The 22,492-nt window shown below is 45.3% G+C and overlaps 2 protein-coding genes across 2 annotated transcripts in view; one reads left to right on the forward strand and one right to left on the reverse strand.

The window, feature by feature from the left end:
• LOC119374818 (uncharacterized) overlaps nt 1-6,221 on the reverse strand; it is a 236,253-nt gene extending 230,032 nt beyond the window's left edge. The window contains exon 1 of the mRNA XM_037645010.2: nt 6,055-6,221. Within this exon, the coding sequence (XP_037500938.1) occupies nt 6,055-6,078 (24 nt within the window). The 5' untranslated portion in view covers nt 6,079-6,221. The remainder of the gene's footprint in view (nt 1-6,054) is intronic.
• A 4,012-nt stretch (nt 6,222-10,233) lies between these two features.
• Nucleotides 10,234-20,580, forward strand: LOC125756463 (uncharacterized). Its single transcript, XM_049411277.1, has 3 exons — nt 10,234-10,482; nt 10,551-10,735; nt 19,627-20,580. Exons 1-3 carry the CDS (start codon nt 10,467-10,469, stop codon nt 19,885-19,887), a joined length of 462 nt encoding a protein of 153 aa, XP_049267234.1. The 5' UTR covers nt 10,234-10,466; the 3' UTR covers nt 19,888-20,580.
• Nucleotides 20,581-22,492: the final 1,912 nt, after the last annotated feature.

A 22,492-nucleotide genomic window follows, 5' to 3' on the forward strand; every position in this document is an offset into this window, starting at 1 on the left:
AGACACTGGACACCCGCGTGTGCGAGCTGGTTGTTTGTTTTTCCGACCACGCCAGGCGAGGCGTGGTCGTATGACCCGACGGCCCTCGAGTCGCTTGGATCAGTGGCTTGGTAGGTGGAGCGGACCTAACTGCTGCCGCCACGGGGGCAGCCGCCACGGCTGATGGCTCGCTTTGCGTGGGCCAAGTCAGTGGCGGTGGCCGATGTGACGCTGCCCCGACGCGCTGCATCGGCATAGGTTGGGCCGTGAAAGGCCGAACACGTTCTTCGTGCTTCTTTAAATGAAATGTTTTCGCGGACCTCCAGTGATATGATGTCTTTTTCCTTTTTCCAGTTTGGGCAAGAACGTGAATATGCAGCGTGGTCACCGTGGCTGTTCACACAGTGTGGAGTTTCATTACAGGTGTCCGAGGCATGGCCTTGGATACCACATTTTGCACACGTAGCTCAACCACGGCAGCTCTGAGAGCCATGGCCAAATCTCTAATATTGGAAACATCTGCGAAGGTTCAGGATATATGGTCTGATTAGTGTCTTTGTGTAGCCAGTTTCTATGCTTTCTGGTAGATCGCTGATGGCAAAGGTAAAAATCAAGTGTTTAGTGGAGATTTCCTGGTTGTTTCTTCGGATGATAATTCGCTTTACATTTGCGACATTTTGTTCCTTCCATCCTTCGAGTAGTTCAGTCTCAGTGAGGTCAAGCAGATCTGTGTCTGATAAGTCTCCATGTGTGGAATTCATGGATCTATGAGGTACTACAGTGATTGGAATGCCCCCAAAGGTTACGAGGTTGTGTAGGCGCCTGTCCTCGTGTATTCTTCGTTTGTATATCGTGTCCGTTGCGCTGAGTTTAATCATGAACCCATATCAACTCGCCCAACTATCAGTGTTACTAGTTTCTCAAATTGTGCCTTGTCACGGAGTTCAAGAAGAAGGTCTCCACTTGCCATTTTAGTAACTTTATAGCCAGGGCTGTCATGTTTATAGCCAGGGCTAGGGTGTTTGTTAGTGATCTGGCAACTATTAAAGGGGAAACAGTGTGGGTCTTTTCGCTGTGTACAGCATGGTAGTGGGGGAATGCTTCTTTTGGTCGGCTTAAGAAAGTCAGCTCTTCGGTGCGTACGCGCTTTGATGTGGCACGATCGCTTATTTAACAGGAATGCTCTATGCATAATAATGGAAAACGAAGAATAAAAACAGCGCTAAACACGGGACGAGAAGAGGTCACATACTCGGCGTTCAACTAACAACCAATGTTTATTGCAAAAACAAGTGCAATATATAGGACACAGGTATCTGCACAGAAACACAAAACACAAACATAAGCCAAAATGCCCATACATGTGATAAAAGGCCAAATGGCAAACATAATCAAGGACCTGTCGAATCACTGGACCCCAGATATTTAATTTCACAGCCATGAAGCGGAATTGAGGGTACGCCTCTTTGTTTACCATGCAGCACCAACCAGCCCAATCAACCCACATGAAAATGGGAGGTGAATTCCCAGCTGGAAATCTGGTTTCCAGCCTGGTTTTCAGTTGGAAACGACTCTTCAGGCTGGGAATTTTCCATTCCCAGCTGAAAATGGTATTTCCAGCTGGGAATGAAACCATTCCAGGCTGGAAATGGTTTTTCCAGCATGGATATGGAAATAATTCCCGACTGGAAAGCCATTTCCAGCTTGCAGTTTCCAGTTCCAGTTGGGAACTTATATTTCAAGCGGGAACTTTTTCCAGCTGCAGTTGGGAAATAATTTGGTCAGCATGAAATTTTTCTGTTTGAGCGAGGAAGTGGTATAGTTGACAAAAGGAATTCCAGCTGCCCAAATATTGATCTTCATACAAGTGATAGCAGAATAAATGTATAATGCAGGCGACTTAGAACATTTAGACGACTTAGAACAAAATGGGGTTCCGCGAGGTCATTATGGGGGGTCTGCTAAACCCAAGCTTGCAAAAAAAAAAAAGTTATTTGAGGGCACACTATGTCCCGTGACAGCGGCCCCTTCTGGTTTTTTTTTTTTTTGTATGCTTCACCGCATTACATGTTTGCATTGCGACGTAGCTAACTCATGTTTCTCCTTCATGAGGTGGCTCTGAAGTTTCTGTTGCAGTTTTCTACGACATGTGCCAGCATGATTTTTCCAGGCTTGCATATTTAAAAAGCACACATCGCGATGAAGAGGTAGAATGTGGCTGCAGGCTACACAACTTATTGAAAAGTTGTTTAGGTCGAATTGACGTGGCACTTTTGCCTTAACAATCTTCCGCACCCCGTATGGCTGGGTTGCAAAGTAATTAAAAAATATATATGGCTGGGGTAAAACAAAGTTTTATTTGACCTTTTCAGTAGTCGTGCGCCCGGTCGACACGGCATTACAAATGTTACAACTTAGACGTCCAACCAGGTGCTGGCTCAGTCGCTTATTGAGCTGTTGCGCCAATAGCTAGTGTTTAAACAATAGTAGTTACTTCCTTGTGAAAATGAGCCTTATTTTCAACATTCGCCATTGGGCTGTCACGATCGAATAGCAGTGAACTTTGCTAACTTGCTCTGTCCGACGCCACGGCCATGAAAAACGCCGCACAGCCGGGAAGTTTGTTGGCCTCTCAGTAGCTCTATTCTCGTATCATTTCTCGGTGACTTATTACGTTAATGCTAAATAATAACATACTCTGTATTATAAATACAGCGGAGAAAAGTTGTATTCCTTTTTTTAACGTTAACATCTTTAAAGACAGCGGTCCATTAGACCGCATAAATCATTATGTCGCCGCAGTCAGCCACTGTTTCGAACAGCACATGGCGGCTAGTCGTGGTGATATCTGTACATGTGTGTTCTCGGTGTTCGCTAGTCTAGGGAGTTTCCTTGATGAATATTTGTGTGACAGTTACATGGAATAGTTATTTATGGTCAGGTTTATCTCTGGAAAGTGTTACGAGTGACGACGAGCATGTTCGAGCGGTTTTTATTGCTGTACTGTGTGCGATGTCTTGGGATATACCAGCGTCGATCAAGGGACAGTGATTTTCTCAGCTCTGATTGTTCCATTTGGAGGTAAGTTGCACTTATATATTTCAAGTATAAGTGAACGTTTGTCCCGAATGTTTGTGGGCTTTGTTATCACGGTGTCATGTTACCTGGTTGTGTGTAATGTTTATATATGCGCGAAGTACACTACAGGCCAGTTTGTGTAAGCAGCCTTTGTCTCCAATGGCCCTGTGCCGTGCAATAGTTACATATGTTCAAGTAATTCATTGGACGTCTATTCGGAGTAGTTGAAGGTCAATATAAATAATCGTTACATAGCACCTACAGTATAAACCGCAGTGCTCATCAGATCTTGTTCATCTCTGCTTTTTACACTGCATTGACTGTGTGTTGTGGTACTGTTTTTGAAAGCTGTATTGATGCTGTTCATGATTTGGTAAAACTATACTTTTACTAGAATTGCGTTTTATGGGCCATTGTGGTTTTGATGTTCCCTCACTCTGTATATATATTCTTTTCAGATGGTGTACAAGGATATTAGCAATCTCATTCCACATCTCGAGATATGTTCCAACACTTGCTACAAGCGTTCAAATAAATGCTGTTAAATTCCAGCATGCTCTTTGTGTGCAGTTCACTGGACGAACAGGTCCTGTAGGAACCATGCTATGACGCATGCAATAGCAGCGAGGTGAAATCTGGAAATTCTTCCATTTCCAGCTGGGAATGAAGGATTGCTTCTGGAAATATTTCCATTCCCAGCTGGGTTATGGAACCTAGAAATTTTTCCAGCTAGATTTCTTCCCAGCTGCAGCCTTTCCGCTTTCCAGCTAGATTACGGAACTGGAAATGTAATCCAGCTGGATTTTTTTACCAGCTCCTTTCCCAGCTAGAAAAAGGTCTAGCTGGGCAAAATTTCTGGTTCCATAATCCAGCTGGAAGTAAACACTTTTTCACGTGGGAAGCACATTGTTATAATAACGGAAATTCACTCGGCAGCGATGGCGGCCACCCATCACGGAGCCCAACATGGGGACGCTACAAGATTCGTGGAATCGAAAACATGCAGACGCCAGCCGTAACCGCTACTATAACCAAATGCACATAGACCAGGCCGCCTACGAAAACAGGGAAGCAACTGAAGGGAGTAGGAGACAGGAAAGAAAAAGATCAGAGGGAGGGATAGGAAAAGGCGACTGCCGATTTCCTCTGGGTGGGTCAGGTCAGCCCAGGGGTGCTGTCTACGTGAAGCCGGGGCCAAAGGGATGTGTTGCTTCTGCCGGGAGGCCTTAAAGGCCCAATCACCCGGCGTCGGCTCAACCCCCAGGATCCCCTTTTCCCCGGACACAGCAAAGCCACGCACGGCGAGGCATGGGAGGGGTTGAAACACCCCGTTAGCTCGGGTCCGTGGTGTCACTACACACCAAACGCTTTCGATGGAGGCGAAAATGTTTGAGGTCCGTGTACTTAGATTTAGGTGCACGTTAAAGAACCCCAGGTGGTCGAAATTTCCGGAGCCCTCCACTACGGCGTCTCTCAATCATATCGTGGTTTTGGGACGTTAAACCCCAGATATTATTATTATTATACACACCAAACGCCTGCTTGCACAGACGCCCCCGCGGGGATGTCCCAAGAATAAATTTATCTGTGCAAACATCGTGTTAGGGTGCAAATAAAGGCAGGCGCACATTAAGCCCGCCGCGGCAGCTTAGCACGTAAGACGCTGCTAAGCTCGAGGACAGCGGCTGCATTTCCATCGGGGAGAAATACAAAGAACACTCGATTTCGATGGCATGCCTCGTAATCATATGGTGGTCTTGCCATGTAAAACCCCAGTAGTTATATTATTACAATCGACTAAAGCTTGATTCACACTTCACACATGTTCCAGCAGGTTGGAATATGTGTACGAAGCGTGTTCAAAAAGTATCCAACTTTTTTCTTTTTTTTTTCGGCGCGGTGTAGAGGGCTTACTTCCGCACTCAAGCAAACAGTGTTGAAGCACACCTTGAACAAGGCGGAATGTCGTTGAGCAATCGCGGTCTTTCATCATAACGGTCGGAGAACTTGCGAACAAGATAGTACCTAAACATTGGGTCATGTTGTGCACAGCAAAAAATCACAGCATATCCACGGAGTGAATGATGATGAGTGGGCGAAGCTGCGGAGGTTCATCGGTAAACCGTGAATCTTCCGTGAATTCTGCCCAGTACATCATCATCGACGTGAGATCGGGCGCGTTTATACTAAAGGTTCGATGAGAGTTATGACGACTTGCAGCTCACTTTAATTTTACATGTACGCTGTGAATTTTCATTGTTTAGAAAACCATTGCTTTAGAAAACTTCTGGCGTCTTTCGTTAAGCAGCTGGCGTCTTTTCGTTTTGCTTTAGAAACATCTGGCGTTCTTTCGTTTTGCTTTTAGAAAACATCTGGCGTCTTTCGTTGGTTTATTTCATCAATCAACGGCGTTTTGAACAAAATTTTTATTGTTTAATCACGCACAGGAGAAATCTCACCAGGCACTACCTTGGAGGTAAACAATGGCTGCTAATGGGAATGAGAGACAGAAGAAGTCGGCTTTTAGCTAACACTTATTTACACTTCTACTTCTACTAACGTTTCCTACTGGAACATGCCAATGGCTGCTAATGGGGAATGAGAGACAGAAGAATTCGGCTTTTAGTTAACGCGCACGCTGCGAATTTTTTATTGTTCAACAACGCACAGGAAAAATCTCCCACCGGCACCTCCTTGGAGGTCAAGATCTGTTACTAGCGTTACGACTGGTTACGCACTACGACTACTACGACTACGAAGGACGAACGGGTGCCGCCTTAAGGAGCTTCGCCCCTAAAACTTGGCAGCTCCGGCCGGAATGAGTGCTGCCAAGAGAATGAACGGCCACCTTTGACACTTTGCGCGAAAGGTTCATGCGAGGCACCGTCCAGCGGTCAACGTAAGCAGCTGGCGAGGGTGGCCACGTGTACTACTGCGGTAGCGAGGAAAGATCAAGGAAGAAGACGGCGCTGCACAAACTTTTGAATGGGCGCTCACCTGTGACGTCTGTGGGATCGACATGTGCCAGCAGCTGTTCACAACTTCAGATGGAGCGCTGACGCTGAGTACTCGAGCTCCTCGATCAGATGACAGCAGCAGCCGGCACTCCTCACGCGCGTTCTGTGCTTTCTTTCTTTTTTTTTTTGCATCCTTCTACCTGCAGCCGCACCGCAGGCGCAGCGCTCGTTAACGCACTAACTCAGTCAGACTCGAAAGTGCAAAAAATAGCAGACTACTGTTTTGTGTCATTGCCAGAAGAAATATATCTGCTCCAGATATTATCGACAAATGGAGTGTCAACGTAAACAAAGCAAAATGACAAATAACAAGTGTGACGTGTTTGCGGACAAAACCTGAGCTACCACTTTGCACAAACTTAGAGAAAACGACGCAGCCAGGTGATATTTTTGTTTATGTTCTATAAAGCGCAGCCGGCCCCGGAAAGTCTCAAGTTCTAGCGATCGCCGCAGAGGGCAAAAAAATCGACCGCGGCGAGTTCCATCGATATGCGCGCAGAGTGGAGCAACTCCTCTTTTAGCGGTCGGCTATATTAGTTTGCATTTTCCCGGTTAGGGGCCCTAAACTAGAGTGCCCTAGAATAGGGGGAGTGTCCAAAGCGCCGGCTCCCGCGCGGGCCTTTTGCGGTGAACTGCCGCGCCGCGCCGCTGCTGCGCCGGACCCGTCTTAGTCGAGGCAAAAATTAAAGGTGAAAGTGAACGCTGGATGACAGAGATTCGCGAAAAGAAGAAGGCCGCGCCTAGGATATTTTGGAGCCACCTAAAAGCGCTAGGTAGGAAGTCTGTCACAATGCAACAACGTTTGGTAGATGAAGGAGGAAATCAATTGGAAGGGCATGAAGCGCTAGGTTACATCCGAAAGATAACAGCCGATTCGTTTAAAAAGGTCACCCAGGGGATTCCCCCGGTAGATAATAGTACGCAAAGGAGTGCAACTGACGAAGATGTAGTACTAGAGAATTTCAATTGGAAGAAGGCCGAAGGAAAAATTCCTAAGCGCACTACTCCGGGCTTAGATGGGGTTCCCGTCAGCCTCATTAACGAACTCGGACATAACACTAAAGAAGCACTGCTGAAAGCCGTAGAAAAGTGCTTACAGGAGCGGGAAATACCAGACAGTTGGCGAAAAAGTAGAATGAACTTAATCTATAAAGGCAGGGGAGAAAAGGATAACATTCGCTCGTATAGACCGCTAACCATTACTACCATTACATCGGTGCTATACAGGTTGGCGATGCAGGCAGTAAAATTAAAAATAGAAGCGTGGGTAGAACAAAATGATATTTTGGGAGAACTTCAGAATGGATTTCGAATCGACAGGCGGTTAGACGATAATCTGTTTGTTCTTACCCAGTGTATAGAAATATCGAAAATAGAAAACAGGCCCTTATACATAGCTTATCTAGATATCACCGGAGCGTATGACAACGTTAAGCAGGAAATTTTGTGGGGTATATTGAAAGAAGTGGGCATAGGGGACGACTGTATACAGCTTTTCAGGGAAATATACCGAGAAAATACAGTTTGTATAGAATGGGAAGGAATAAGTAGCAAGGACAGCATTGAAATTAGCAAGGGGCTGAGACAGGGATGTCCTTTGTCCCCGCTGTTATTCATGCTGTACATGGTGAGGATGGAAAAAGCGCTAGAAGGTAGCAACATTGGATTTAATTTGTCACACAAACAGGTTGGCACGATGGTTGAGCAGAAGCTTCCAGGTCTATTTTATGCTGATGATATTGTCTTATTTGCGGACAGTCAAGATGATATACAGCGACTGGCAGATATATGCGGAAGGGAATGTGAGGCTCTAGGACTAGGATTTAGTGCAACAAAATGTGGATTGATGGTATTCAATGATCACGAAGACCATGCGGCCTTCATACAGGGCCAAAAAATACCGAGGGTAAGCGAGTACAAGTACCTCAGAGTATGGGTAAATGAGGGGGATAGATATATGGAGGTACAAGAGAAAGCAGCGGTAGCAAAGGGAAAGAGGAATGCTGCAATTATGAAGCACAGAGCTTTATGGGGATACAATAGGTACGAGGTGCTTCGAGGGCTGTGGAAGGGTGTGATGGTCCCGGGGCTTACATTTGGGAACTCAGTGGTTTGCATGAAGTCAGAGGTACAATCAGGAATGGATGTAAATCAAAGGACGGTGGGCCGCCTCGCGTTGGGCGCTCACGGGAAGACGACAAATGAGGCTGTAAAGGGTGATATGGGATGGACAGGCTTTGAAGTGAGGGAAGCTCAGAGCAAAATGAGTTTCGAAGAGAGGCTGAGGAAAATGAAGAAGGTGCGCCGCGCGGCGCACTAGCCACCCCCATGCCACCCCCACACAGAAACGGCTGCTGCGCCGCACGGATGTGACGTCATGCACTTTTCCGGTTCGGCGCTTCGTTTGAATAATAGTATATGGTTTGAATAGTCGGGAGTGTCTAGCGTTACGTCTAGACGTAACAATAGAAGCTGTGAAAGTTACGTCCAGACGTAAAATTGAAAAATGTTAAAGTTACGTCCAGTGTGACTACAATACAAAACCGGCTTGTTAAACCCTCCCAACTGATCGGCAGCTGTGGCGTAGTTAGCTAGCGCAGCACATAAAGGACGGCTAAGGTCGTTGGTTCGAGCCCCTTCGCAGTTTGTTTTATTTTTTTTTGGTCGCGCTACTATTGTTTTTACATTTGCGCCTCCTCATCGGCCTCCCGTCAGCCTGACTTGCTGCTGGTGGGCCTGTCCACAGGCCCTTTGATGATGACCCTCGCAGAATTGGCTATATTTATTATGATAAAGTGTTTTGCGAATTAATGCTCTTAATCGGCGAGACGCAGGAGGACACGAAAAGTTCAAATGCAGCTGGCTGCATCAGTTTCTCCGGCACACGCGTCAGGAATGTTGATTTCCACGGTTTATCAAAGTTTTGATGACAAAAAGGCGGACTGCAACGTAGCCACGCCGAATATGCAACAGGAAACTTTTTTTATGTCGCTCGACATACCGTCACCACCTGACGAGGTAACCGGCAGGCCGCTTCAAAATACTGACGTGCCAAAGTAATACTATAGGCGATTAGCACTTGATAAACGATACCCAAGGGCAAGTGCCAACTGCATTAGCCCATCTACCTACAAAACAGCTTGTCTGCCTTGCTGAATAACACGCACGGCCTGCGATAGCACGGGAGCATTTCCGTAGCAACGGATGAGAACGGCCGTACGTTTACTCACTTTGCAAAACAGCCTGCAATGCAGTAGCTTTGGCCTTCGGAGATCACAGGCTTCGTAAGTACACTTCGCAGACGCAGTGGGGTTTCATGCATGTGCGTCCGGACATTCACACGCGAACTGTGCAAAAGCATTTATTTCATCGTCGACCTTGCCCTTCGCGACAAGCAAACTCGGCGGCAAGGACACTTTCACCTTCCACAACAACACGCTTGGCATTGCAATCTAGAAAATGCAGTACGTCCAACAACAATAATCCACACATCACACTGAGAAACTTTATGGTGCACACACTCGGATGAAGCTGCGGCGCGGTGGACGGCCGCGCTAGCTCCAACCTCCAGGATCAACTGGGCATCCAGCAATCCCTTCAGGCAACGACGACACAGGGTCTTCGGTCCTCCTTGGGGGCGGCCTAGGCCCAGGCCACGAATTTGCCGGAGTTTTCAATAAGGTTGTTACCCACAACCACACATCGCAGCTATTATCTCTGAGCCACTACCTTTCGCTTTCGCAGCCGCAGCGCCCATGGCGCCCCCTGTATTTAAAATGCTTGTGATATGTGCTTAATTAAGAAATATAGGCTAATTGACTCGTGAAACACCTGTTTAGTAATATTTTTGTAAATTTAACGTATTATACAATAATAGTTTATACATTCAAATAGCTTTAAGTAATAATTTTTAAAGTGACGTCACTTCGGTGCGGCGCAGGAGCCACTTCTGTGGAAAGTGGATCGGGGCTCTCCCGGTTTGGCGCGAAACCGGATCTGACGTTCCCATAGGGAGGTACTCATGGAGGTACTCCCTTCCCCTAGACAGGTATGTTGTAGCTAGGGAAAGATCCGACGATTCCTCGGCCTTGTCCCCAGCCTTTACTTGCCTATGTTCTACTCGGTACCCTCACCGCAGTCGCCGGCCTTGTTTGAGTTATGCCTTCTTGGCGCGGTGTGGTGATAGGCGACAGCCAGGTTAAATTCATGTGCAGGAGTCGCCTTCACTTGAAAACATCCGTCGAGACCTGCACATTTAGTTTTGGTGGTTTTGACGCTGTGCGAATGGCTGAGGCCGTCTCTGCGATGCACTTTCAGCGCGTAGACTGTCGTTTTGTAGTACGTTGGTGGTAACGACGTTTGCAGTAGTGCCAACGCGGACCCTCAAGATATATGCGACAATATAGGGGTACGTATTCTGAAATTGTGAGATGCTTGGCATCAGTCACTGAAGGTTGTATTTTCTTTATATTTTAGAAGTTAGTTCTGCAACTGCAGCACGATGTGGCCCCCGTGGTGTATACGTCTTCAAAGTGCTGCCACGTTGCTCCAGCTCTGAAGACGCCGATGCGGAGCGCCAGATCAAGAAAACGCGCTTGCTGAACCGCAAGCTGACGGCTACGCTGAAACGCCTGCCGTGTGTTCGAATCTTGAACGCCGAGGTAAGTTTACGCTGACATACTGGTGCGCGCCGCTGAGGGAAATGCCGTACCGTCGTGGTCGGCACGCAGCTTTTTTTAAGAACTTTTTAGCCGCGCTAGTTGCTCATTGCTTGCGGTAAAGTGATGCGGTAGAGGTCTTGCGGGTTAAAATACTGACATGCCGACCACGACGATATGGCATATCCGTATTGCTGCACGGTAAACCTGCACTGCCAACAGACTCGATTAAAGCGGTATGTAGATGCGTACCGTCCGCACCGCATTCTAACGAATTTTAAAACTTAGTTGTAAGTGCTCCTAGCAATTTTCTCCCGTGTATATGCGTTCATCTGAAATACCTGACTGTTGTTATTGACAAGGCGTTCACACGATGTTGAGATACAGGGAAAATACCGAAATGAAGGTGACAATGCACGTTAAGCACGTGCACACCTTTTACGTGCACACCTTTTAGTGATCTTGCATGTGGCCATTATACACAGTGGAAAACAAGGCCTTGAAATTTAATGCCCTTTCTTTAAGACGGTGACATACATGGACAGTGAGGATGCTTTTCAGTATTTAGATTTAGCAGAGTGAGGCAACGTGGTGCCATTTTTAGTAGAGCCATTTGAGAATACATGGCTTGCATGTGCCGTCACATGAGCTGGCTCGTATGTTAGAGACAATTTTGATAAAGCATTCCAATGTCCGTGGAATGGTTCATCAACAATGGCAGTGGTAGTGACACAAGCATCCTAGCCTTTCTCACCGAAGGCCACTAATAGAGTAAGACAGTGTTTTCAAGGCATGGGAAAAGAAATGTTTGACTGAAACATCAGTATGTGGTGATCAGAAAACCGCCAGTGTCCGCATCTTCTCAGTGACAACCAACTCACTATGACGTTGTTAGGTAACTTTTGTTACCCTTGAATAAATGAAAGCCCACAGGTCACTGCTATCTCGATCTGTTTCAGTGGACGAATGAAAACCTGTCGACTAAATGGGTTCATGTATGTGAGGTACCTTTTGAAAAGGCAACAATTAAAATTAACGTTTCAGAACCACTATGGGCCCCTTGTTCACAATAAAGAATGCGAAGAGGGTGATTATTTGTGGCCTAGGTGCCAGTGGGTGCTGGTGTATATCCTGGGTAGGTCAACACATGTACAGCTAAAGTAAGTTGCACACATACCACATTTGAGATCAGATGTATAAAGATTTTCTTCATTGCGATTAGAGCAGTGGTGTCCAAATTAATCGCTTGGTTAGTAATGAATAATTATCCACCAGTGTTTGAGCATGTCTTGCCTTTCTCAAGGCACTTTTTATGGTGTTTTGTTGTTTGTTTGAACTTTTCGTTCCACTAATGTAGGATGTGTCACAGTTCACGCATTTTGTGGGTAACCTCCTGGAAACTATTTGTCTAAGGAGAACTTTGATTCTTTGGGAGGACAAACGGGAACAGCAAAAGTATGTGGGCATCCCATGGTGCAGGGAATAAGCGAGTCACTTGCAAGATTTTTTTACACTAATTGTGTGAGAATTTCCCAGATGCCAAAAAACTAGGTAACATGACAGCTCACACACGTTAAAGACCTCTTGGAGCAATAAAAGTTACCAGGGGTAATCTACAAAATTCCACGGATGAACTTTGATACGACATATCAGTGAGACTAGAAACCTCAAACGAAGTTCATCGTCAACAAACAGTGCAGCAGTGTACAATAGACAAAGAAGGGAACGGTTGTCTTTGTTCCCTTCTTTGTCTGTTGTCCACTCCTACCCTTTTTGTTGAAGATGGATTAGCAACTAGCCCAATCTCAAAGCTTGCCTCAGACGAAGGATTCAACACCAATAGTCACACTCGTTCGGAGCTTTGGCAATTTTAGAGCCCTGTAAAAGCCTTTTATTCATCAATAGAGAGCCATTGGGTGTTTCCCAATATGCCTTACAAGTTTGCCATTGAAAGTTCTGTCTACGTTAATGCAACAGCTTAAACATAATAATTCTAAGTTAGAAACACAGACAACTAACTGGCTAGAACGTGCTATCATATCCTAGTGGAAATGGAAGGACCGTAAATTATAGTGATAGAATCTAGCACACTTGCAGTTTCAACAGGATTTGCATTTTTAAAATGTGTTTCAATGTTGCAAAAACCGGTTTGTTGTGCAGCCTGGTGGACAGGCCTTCATACTGTGCAAAGGAGCCATTCGTATTGCTGTACAGTCTTCTGTTCTTTACATGCACCATAATTCGTGCTTGATATTACAATCTATATTATTAGGCATCCCCACTTTATTCTATGCTATTTATAAGGCAAAAGGAGTGATTGCTGAGAGGCGGCTTTGCCATCACTGTGACTAAGGGAACTGGCAACCTGTGTCAAGCCGTGGTGCTTATGCGCAGTGCGTATACATGCTGAGTGCACAAACACGAACCACAGCAACAGGGGCTTTATAAGCACAATGTTGCTTTCTTATAGATAAGGCCTTGCTCGTTTGCTGGCATATTATTGCTATTGTGCTAAACTACCACTGTTTACAATGTGTTGTGTGTATGACTGAATTGGTGCATAAAATTGTGATAAAAATTTCGAGCCATTCCATTTTGTGAAGGCAGGTTACCAGTGAAGCTGTCTAGCACATAACACACAAATATGAACAAATGTATGAACTCGTTTCTTGTTATGATTGGTGGTAAATGTGATGAAAGGTACACACACACACATTTGTTGTCATGATCGGTGGCTCATTATTTTTTGGTCATGGTGATGACGATGGCCTTATTGTTGCTATGATGCGCAATGATCAGCTTGGTTACAACCTTGCACATGTTCTTAGCCAGAGTCTCATCTATGCCTGTCTGGTGGTGAGGTTTGTACAAATTGTGTCGCACAGGAAGCCAAAGCATTCTAACACAAATTGCATAACTACGGTGGTTTGTTTTTGTGTTTTATATTTTTTCAAATTAGAGGGTGAAAATTGGGTGCTATTTTTCAAGCTGGTAATTTGAGAGAAATCACATTTTTTGTGGAACCATCATTGAACTGCATGTTTTTGGGGGGGTTTAGTTTAGAAATGCTACATGAAATACATTTACACAAATTGATAAGTCAAAAGGTAAAGAGCCTTGATAACATCTAGGAAAAGACACATTTAATTCACAAAAAGCTGATCACCGATTTTTTACGCGTCCTTGTTAACGTACATTGCCATTTGCATGTGCAGCATGTTGGTCTTCATTCGAGAGCTGTCTCACCTTTGGATGTACAGAGGCATCCACTTCCACCTTGAGCACCGCACCGTGCAGCCAACGCTCCGCGGAGCGTCTCTCGCGGGCGGCTGGGGCACGCAAGCGCAGTGACAACTGTAGGTGGTGCCTTCGCCACGTCGTCTGCTAAAGCGCAGTGGCTCCGCCTAATCGCGCTTGCTCTTCGATGAAGGTAACTTAATCTCATGGAAATCGAGAAGCGCAGCGACTGCGCCTCGTTCCGCACTGCTTTTTTACCTACTGTTTTCTTTTTCTGCATGCGATCCTAAAAGTAATAAACCTTGGCCCGTGCATGAGTAAGATCGCCAAGCCGGGCTGGCACTCCCGCAACTAAGCTACTCAGATGCTTTGTGCCGTACAGTTAGAATATTCCCGCTACTCACACGGTTGTTTTCATCAGCTGAAAGTTTGGCGACACAAAGTCGACAATAAAAAAATATAAGTTTGCGCTGTGAATTGAAGGCTCACGGAAAACTTTCTGCTTCGTGCTAAAGTTTTGAGCCCAGAAATATATAAAGCGATACGCGGTGCTTTGGGTCACCTAGCGATAAAAAGGGAGTCAAGCTTTATTCAGCGCCTGCTTACAGAAGTAATCATTTGTCAGCGGCGCTTCTTTGGTGAACTGATCGCGTGATACGACTTCAGCTGAAAACTCTATTAGAATGCTTCTTCATTTTTCTGCATGAATGGCACGAATAAGCATGGTTGCAAATGAGTAGCAAATTAGGGCGGCGTATTGGCGAGTTAAATTCGCTAGCGCATGAAGGCAGCAGTGCTGATAACACCTGAATGTAATGTAACTTCTCTGAAATTGGCAAATTGCTCACATCCTTTTGTTTTCAGGCGAGTAACAATCCAAACTTTCGCACATTTAAAGCTGTTATGTCAGACCTTACCATGCATTTATCGCCAATTTTGCGGCGCCTAGCTTTGAAGCTGATCAAAAACATTTGCGTGAGCAGCGGGAACATTCTGGCTACTGGGCTCAAAGGAGCTGAGTTGCTTAGTTGTAGGAGTTCAAGCGCGGCTGTGAAAGTTTACTCATGCACGGACCGAGGTTTACTGGTTGTGAGATCGCATCCAGAAATGAAAGAAAACACTAGCAGCAAAAGCTAGACGGAACAAGGTGCAGTCGCTTCGCTTCTGAACCGTGCCGGATGCTGGATTTGCATGCGCATAGCAAGAGCGAAGTTAGCTTCACCGCAAAGCAAGTACAATTCGGCAGACCTGCTGCGCTTTAGCAGACGACGCGACGAAGGCTCCGCCTAGAGCTGTCGCTGCGCATACGCGCTAGTTACCCAAGCAACCAAGAGAGGCGCTCCGCGGAGTGCTGGCCGCACGGTGCGGTGTTCAAGGTGGAAGTGGACGACTCTGTACCTCAGCTGAAAGAACCCTCTCAACATCACAGCTTTCATTAGCTATAGTCGGGTACAACTTTAGAAGGCAGCGGCATTTTCCCCTCAAAGGCGGATGCATACGAGCCTCCACCAATAGGCGCGCACTTCAGGTGACGTCATGAGCCGGACGGCCGGTGACCCCGCCGACGGAGAACATGCCTAACATGCCTAGCGGGACTATTTCTTTAGTCGCGGAGGCAATTGGCTGCTGCGCTTCGGTCATCTGGGCGGGGCCTCTCCTGTCTTCTAAAGTTGTACCCGACTATAGGCACAGCAATGTCATTGCAGCATTTGCTGGCCTCGGGTAGTGAGCAGCAGAGTCATGCCAATATTCAGTGAGTTCAGCAGCTGGTTAGTGTGGATTGCTTCCAGCAAGTACTGGTTGCACTTGTGAAGTGAATTCATGTTTTTAGTCTCTAAAATGAAGGTAGGTCAGTTGTTATGAAATGACTGTCTCAGCAGACAAGAGTCTCTTGCAATGGATTCAATACTGCTTGCAATTTCCATAATGTTAGGTGGTTTTCACCTTTGTTTGAGACGTTCCGTTTAACAGTGCAGTACCATTCTGTGGAGAGTTTTGTGCAAAACTCCACGCAACATCTTTTCACTAATGTGGTGCTGCTGTTGGGTTACGTAGACAAAACGGGTTTTACCAGTCATTGTTGAAAGCTCGCCGACCATCTGCGGATGATGGAGGATTTTAGCAAGTTTTGAAGGTGTCCGGACGGTTGCTTGCATCTGTGTGCGAGAGCAGACAATGCAGCACTGCATGTGTCACAACTTTGTGGGTGCACTTGTTCTTGTTTCCTACACGGTGATGTCGGTGTCCAACTTGTCGCCCAGAAACCGAAACCGAAAGTCGTTCATACAAATAAGGCGATGTGAAATAGTTTCGAGAGAATACATGAATTTGGGAGTGTGTCTCATGCTTCCTAGATCAATAAGAAATGTTTGCAACAAAGAATGCACAAGCCACAAATTTGATGGCACCACCCCTTTAAGTGGTTGTGTGTGAACTTGACGTCAATTTGGACACTTTGGTGGCTTTGTAACTCCTATCTAACAAAAATAATGCAACATGTTTTTAGAGATTAAGTTAGAGCACGTGCTTGGCTTTAATTCTGGGGAGTTTAAAGAAAATTGAAGATGGCCTTTTTTTTAAACTGAATGTCGAAGTATTTTATTTTTAGAGACGTTTCTTACCATATGCATTTATGGTTTGCATCTGACATCATCCTCGGCAATCATACTTAGCACAATGGTTAACCTAATGCGTGGCAAATCTCTGGAAAATTTGGGAAATTTCGAGTATTATAGACGCGGAGTCAAAAAATCTGAAATTAGAGCATTATTGAGCAATGGGTGCCGTATTTGCAACTTCTTTTGCATAAGTTATGGGCAACGGAACTGCAACATAACATTTCATAAATGCACGTTACTCACAGTAAGCCAAGAAAAATTGACTCGCAGCTGCAATAATTTCTTTGTAGGATCTTGTCAAAATCGTATTTTCGGGAAATTCGCGAAAAGCAGTTCTGCTGAGTGAAGACTTCCGTCCAAATTTTTTTTACTTAGGCAAATTTTTTTTTTTTCGCAAAACTAACATTGGTTTCGTGGCCATGGGGACTCATACAGCAAAATATTTTTCTTTTTCAGCGAAATTAAAGGGGTCCACAGACATGCACCGATGTTATCTGAATACACTCTATCTGCTACAAAGTAGTAATCTTCATGTTTGCTCATGGAATCTTTATGAAATCGGAAAAATGTGGAACTAGCTGTACATTTGGTAATTTGCCCTACCTGCACGCTGTGGCACATAGGCTATACATAGGCGCCCCACTGATGCTTTTTTTAGTGTGAGCAATGGGGCCATAGTGGTCCCAAAGCATCAATTTTACGTACTTTTAAAAAATTTGAGGCACGTTCTAATATGTTAATCTGGTACCTTCCCCATCTGACAAGTTTTTGTCAGACTTTTGACTATGTAGTGAAGTGTACGTCACAGGCTTGCTGTGTCAAAATTCTTCTATTATCCGCACCAGGCTCTCTCCTCTAACACTGTTGTCTTTCACATATGAACATTGGATGCTTGCACGTGTTCTCCATGTATGGCAGGCTGAAATATTCATATTTATTTTCGTTGGCTGCTGCTTCCTTGCGTTAGTGTCAAAGCAGTTGGGGCATTATACAAATGTGCAGGCAACCATTAATTGAATCTGAAATGCATGTGCCGTATTTACTCGAATCTAAGCTGATGTTTTTTTATAAAAAACAATGTGCGAAAGTGGGGGGTTGGCTTAGATTCGAGTACCATGATTAAGTTTTTTTTTTTTTCTGGCCTTGTGAATTTCGAGTGTCGGCCTACAATCGAGAGCGGCCTAGATTCGAGTAAGTACGGTACATATTCTAGTACTGTCACTATAGCTTCAGTGGTGGTTGGTCAGCTTTCAGTAGTGATTCATCGCAATGGTGGATGCAGGGTGTCGGAACGAAATGTTTTTCGTTTCGGTTTTAGTTTCGTTCCACCGAAAAAAGTTCTGTTTCTGTTCCGGAACTAAAAAAATAATGTTTTGTAACGGTTCTTATTTTTATGCGAAAATTTGAAGGTAAAGTAACGATAAAAACATGGGATTTGTGGTAAACTTGCGCTCCTCTTAAGAACGTGGGACGGGTAAAACACGTTCTTCCCGCATTCTTCAGAGGAGCGCAAGTAACTGTACGACGAATTGCTACAGACTAGCGCGAGCTATGTGGGGTGTCGTGGTTGTGGCTGGCCCAGAAACCCGTCAGGGAGGAGACCAAGACAAACCAGCAACCATCTTTTCTCTGCCGAGTCTCGGCCACAACTGCGAGCTGCGAGCGTGCCATCGTTCGTTTTCTTCTTCTACGGATGACGCGCTTGCAGCCGCCGCTTTTATACTTGTCTATACGCTTCTATACACTTATAGGAAGGAAGAACCAGAGGTCAGCAACAGGAAAGAGCAGGCAACCACAAACGGTGGCAGCAAGGCGGCTGCCACGACGACTGCTAACCCGAAAATGGATGCGGAGCCCCGGAGCCCCTAGTTGCCACGGACAACACCGGGACCTTGGTTACGTGGTGGACGAACCGTGCCGACGTGTGGTCGTGCACGCCACGTGCTGTCCGCTGTGGCCAAGGATAGCGGCTACTGCGCCCTCCTCCCCAGTTTCACCGGAGGGGAGGGGGCAGTATAGAAGCGGTGGCTGAGAGCGTGCTGGCCGTAGAAGAAGGGAATGATGAGCAATGGTGCGCTCGCAGCTCGCACTCAGCAGCCACTGGCAGTGGGCAGTTGCGGCCGAGGCTCGGCAGAGTAAAGATGGTTGCTGGTCTGTCTTGGTCTCGTCCCTGAGGGGCTTCTGGGCCAGCCACACAGAACCCCAAAACTAGCACCCTTCCAAGTTACTGTATTTAAATTTCTCAAAAGTGAATTACGAATTTTCTGAGCAGGTTCTATGTTTTGTGTCAAGGGAGTGAGCATTTTCTCAGAAGCAGCCAGTCATTGAGGGTGCAAGACCGCTGTTCTGATAAAACAAACTTCAGCACCGAGAGTGCCCTCTCCACACTAGTGTGACTGGCACACGAAAGTCCACTTGCATTAATATAAACAGCTCTGGTTGCCACTCTTTTCATTTTTCATAAAATTTGAACATCTTTACTTTGGAATTCTTGCATGAGATAAGCGCTAACACTATACCCTGACATATGTATTATTGCTCACGTTGCATGACCTCGGTTGTTCCAGGTCACCAAGTTCTCCCGGGAACTGAAAACTGATAAAAAATATTTCGGTTTCACTCTGGAACGAAATAATAGATAACGTTTGTTATTTTCGTTCCGGCCAAAAATATCTTTTTGTTTTTGTTTTTGGTTTTAGTTCTGTTCCGACACACGGGGTGGATGGCTATGTAATTTCAAGCTGTGATATTGGTGCAAGCCACATATACAGGGGCAATGCAAACATTCAAAGGAGCGTGTATTGATTTCAAAAGTTCCGGCTGAGCCCCATCTAGCAGTGAAAAATTTTCGCATTGCAGCATACTAGCAACACGTTATGTTGCCAAATTTTTCCATTATCTTATGAAACTGTAGGCTATGGTCCCATGTTGTTCACTTCCCTTTCTTTTTGTTTAGTGACTTCAGTTGATCTGCAAGTTCTTTCTTGTCTCAATGCATCACATTTTTCCTAATTGCACTAATTTTTTTTGTTCCTACAGCATCGGTTTCTCAATTCCTCGAAAGAGCCACGACGTGCGCTCTTAGCAATTGATGGGTACCATGTGCACAGAGGCCAAGGGATCGATCAGCTGGCCAAAATCGTCAGTTCTCTTGCCCGTGACTTCGGACCTGGAGTGAAGTCACATGGACACAGCGAGCTGGGTATCTGCTACAGGCTGCTGAAGTGCAGCCACTGCAACACAAAAGGCCACGAAGTCCTGCGAGCGCAGCAAATTCCTTCGCCTACCTTCCCAACATGAACCAAGACTGCTTTAGATCATCTTAATGTGTAAAGCAGCACACAAAAACAAGACATGAAAGGAGGAATACAATTGAACAGGCCAACCACTGCACTTGCAATTAGCTTATTTTGAAGGGAAAAAAAGGAGGGGGTAATACACATATGCACAAGTGCACAACATTCAAATTGTTTTTAAGCACCGTTATGAGCAAAAGTCATTGTTGCATGTGGTGCACTTGTGGGTATGTACTATATACATATTTTTTAAAAGAATAAACTAGTGGCAAGTGCAACAGTTGTCCTGTTGAATCATATTAATCCTCTTGTGTCTTTTTTCTGTGCGCTGCTTTACATGTTCAGATGCTCTGTCATCAATTCACCCGACTTTCAACCTTACTGAAACTTGGCAAATGCTGCCTGCCATGAAACGGCCCTTTTCAGGGCCACCCATGTGTTGTCCGGCTGGTTGTGAATGCTCCCAACTGTTACCCTGATAGCCTCCTTGAAACTTGAGAGGAGTTGTACGGCGCATGTTGACTCTGCTGGCTGTATATTACTTTTGTATAATTAAGATTGTGCCACAGGGTCTTTCAATTGAAAGTAATACATATAGCATGACCTTGCATTAATTATCTTTCATAAATGCTAATCACTACTCGAACAAATCGAGAACGTTTCTGTATTGCAGCAAATAAATGTAGAAATTGCATATGTCATCACACCTTTATTGCCCAAAAAATTGCATTTATTGCACATTCATCAAGCAAGTGACCTATGCAGGACACTATCTCTGCAAGCTCAGATGTGCACGCGCAGGCCTTGCATTTATGGCTTTGCTATCTCGGCAGCCCTCTGTTCTATTGCTACCTGTGAATGTGCCAAGCAGATTGTTCTGAACGGCATCACAAGTAGCTAAACACATTTTAGAGCGCAATAAACTGGGCTAGTTGGTACTACTTCATTATGTCACAGTGCAAGGAAAGAAGCCAAGGCACACAGTGCTGTGTCCCAGCTTTTTCCTCGTTCTGGGAGCACTGGAACAATGAACATTTGAGAACATTCACTTGGAGCTCCTACCATCACATTTGGCTACATGCTCCAAGCCCAGCTCGTCCAGACATGATTCAAGGCATCACAGTTGTGTTCGCATACATCATCTGTGTAGAGAACAAGTTATTTTGAATTGAAAAATGGCCATCCACCTGTTTTGTACAAGGCTACCAGGAAATCCATACCGATTTCTCAGAAAGGAAGACAAAAAATTTGTACTGTTCCTGGGCTCAAGCCTGGAACCAACACCTTTCCAGGGCTGTTTCTCTACAACTGAGATAGCCAGTAGGCTAGCAATGGGCAGTGTAAGGGCCAATTAGTTGAAAAGTCAAAGCACACAGAATGTGGCAAATGGGTCCTGTGGAAACGTGCAGCAGCTTTTAGCAGAAGATTCTGCGTTAATATCTATTTATGAAAATCAAACTTGAAAGAAAAAACATTACTTGCAGCTGGTTATAAGCTACTTATACCTACTGTGCTTTCCACAGAACTCATTTGTCATATTCAGTGTCCATGCGCTTCAAACTGAATTTGCCCTCGCACTTTGATTACTAGCATACTGGTTAGCTTAAATGGTAGAGCGACCACCCCGAAAAAAAGTCGTTCTCGAGTTCAAACTGTGGACCATGTCAAAATTTTTCGCCAACTAAAATGCTGTTCTTTATGAGAAATCCATATGAATTTTATCGTAGCTTTGTGCAACAAATGGGAGTGGATGGACAAATGGGAGTGGATGGCTATTTTTACATTCATAACCCTTTCTATGTTGTGCAAAACTCCGCTGTTATAAATGAGTCATTTTCTAGCAGCCAACAGCACATCATAGTGTTTGTAGATCTGGAGTGCTTCCCAATACAGACCACTGAGAATGGCACAGTTGCATTGTGGGGCAAAAGTATATGGACAGTTTGTGCCACTGAGCAAGCTTATGTTATAAGGCCCAGCAGCACATAGTGCTGGCGTTGTTGACATTGTTCCTTGAAAGGCAGTGGGGGTTAACATAGGCTGAAGTTGAGGCATCTCCGTTGTAGTGCAGACAAAACGGGTGCAGATAGTTCGTTCATGCTACTGAGAGAAAGTAACGGAAGACATGGCAGCAACACACAATGCCATTTATGAGTTTGCAAGGCAGGCCAACTGCACCAAGGCGGATGAACTGCAAACAAGAGAGCCACATGGTGTTTCTAAGTGTCAGGCTGTACGTCACGAAAATTTAGCTCAAGAAAGTGAGCCCATAGTGTGCACTATAGGTGACCGCATCTGTTTGTATATAACATGGCAAATAAGCTGATTGGTACAAACTGAGTGAGAAGAGTTTAGCAAGAGTTTCATTTAACAAGGTGTGGGTTCGAGCTAGTTGGTACTCCATGATCACCACTTTTTGCGCAAAATTTTCTCAGACAACGGACGGGCGCAAACTTCCAACTGATTTTATTATCAACAAGTGACATATATATATATACACAAATATGACTACGTCAAAACAAAAACAACAATGGCACAGGTGTGCAGTGTGTCAGCGCGCATCTGCTACTCCCTCCCCCAAATGTAGTGTTTCTTCCAAGAAGGCCATT

The sequence above is a fragment of the Rhipicephalus sanguineus genome, chromosome 11, assembly GCF_013339695.2.
Source record: "Rhipicephalus sanguineus isolate Rsan-2018 chromosome 11, BIME_Rsan_1.4, whole genome shotgun sequence".
Lineage (NCBI taxonomy): Eukaryota > Metazoa > Arthropoda > Arachnida > Ixodida > Ixodidae > Rhipicephalus > Rhipicephalus sanguineus.

What these genes read in the sequence shown, in the direction of transcription:
- LOC125756463 (XM_049411277.1), top strand. An exon ending in TTCGAATCTTGAACGCCGAG is followed by an intron (nt 10,736 to 19,626) that starts GTAAGTTTACGC and finishes TTGTTCCTACAG; the next exon opens with CATCGGTTTCTCAATTCCTC.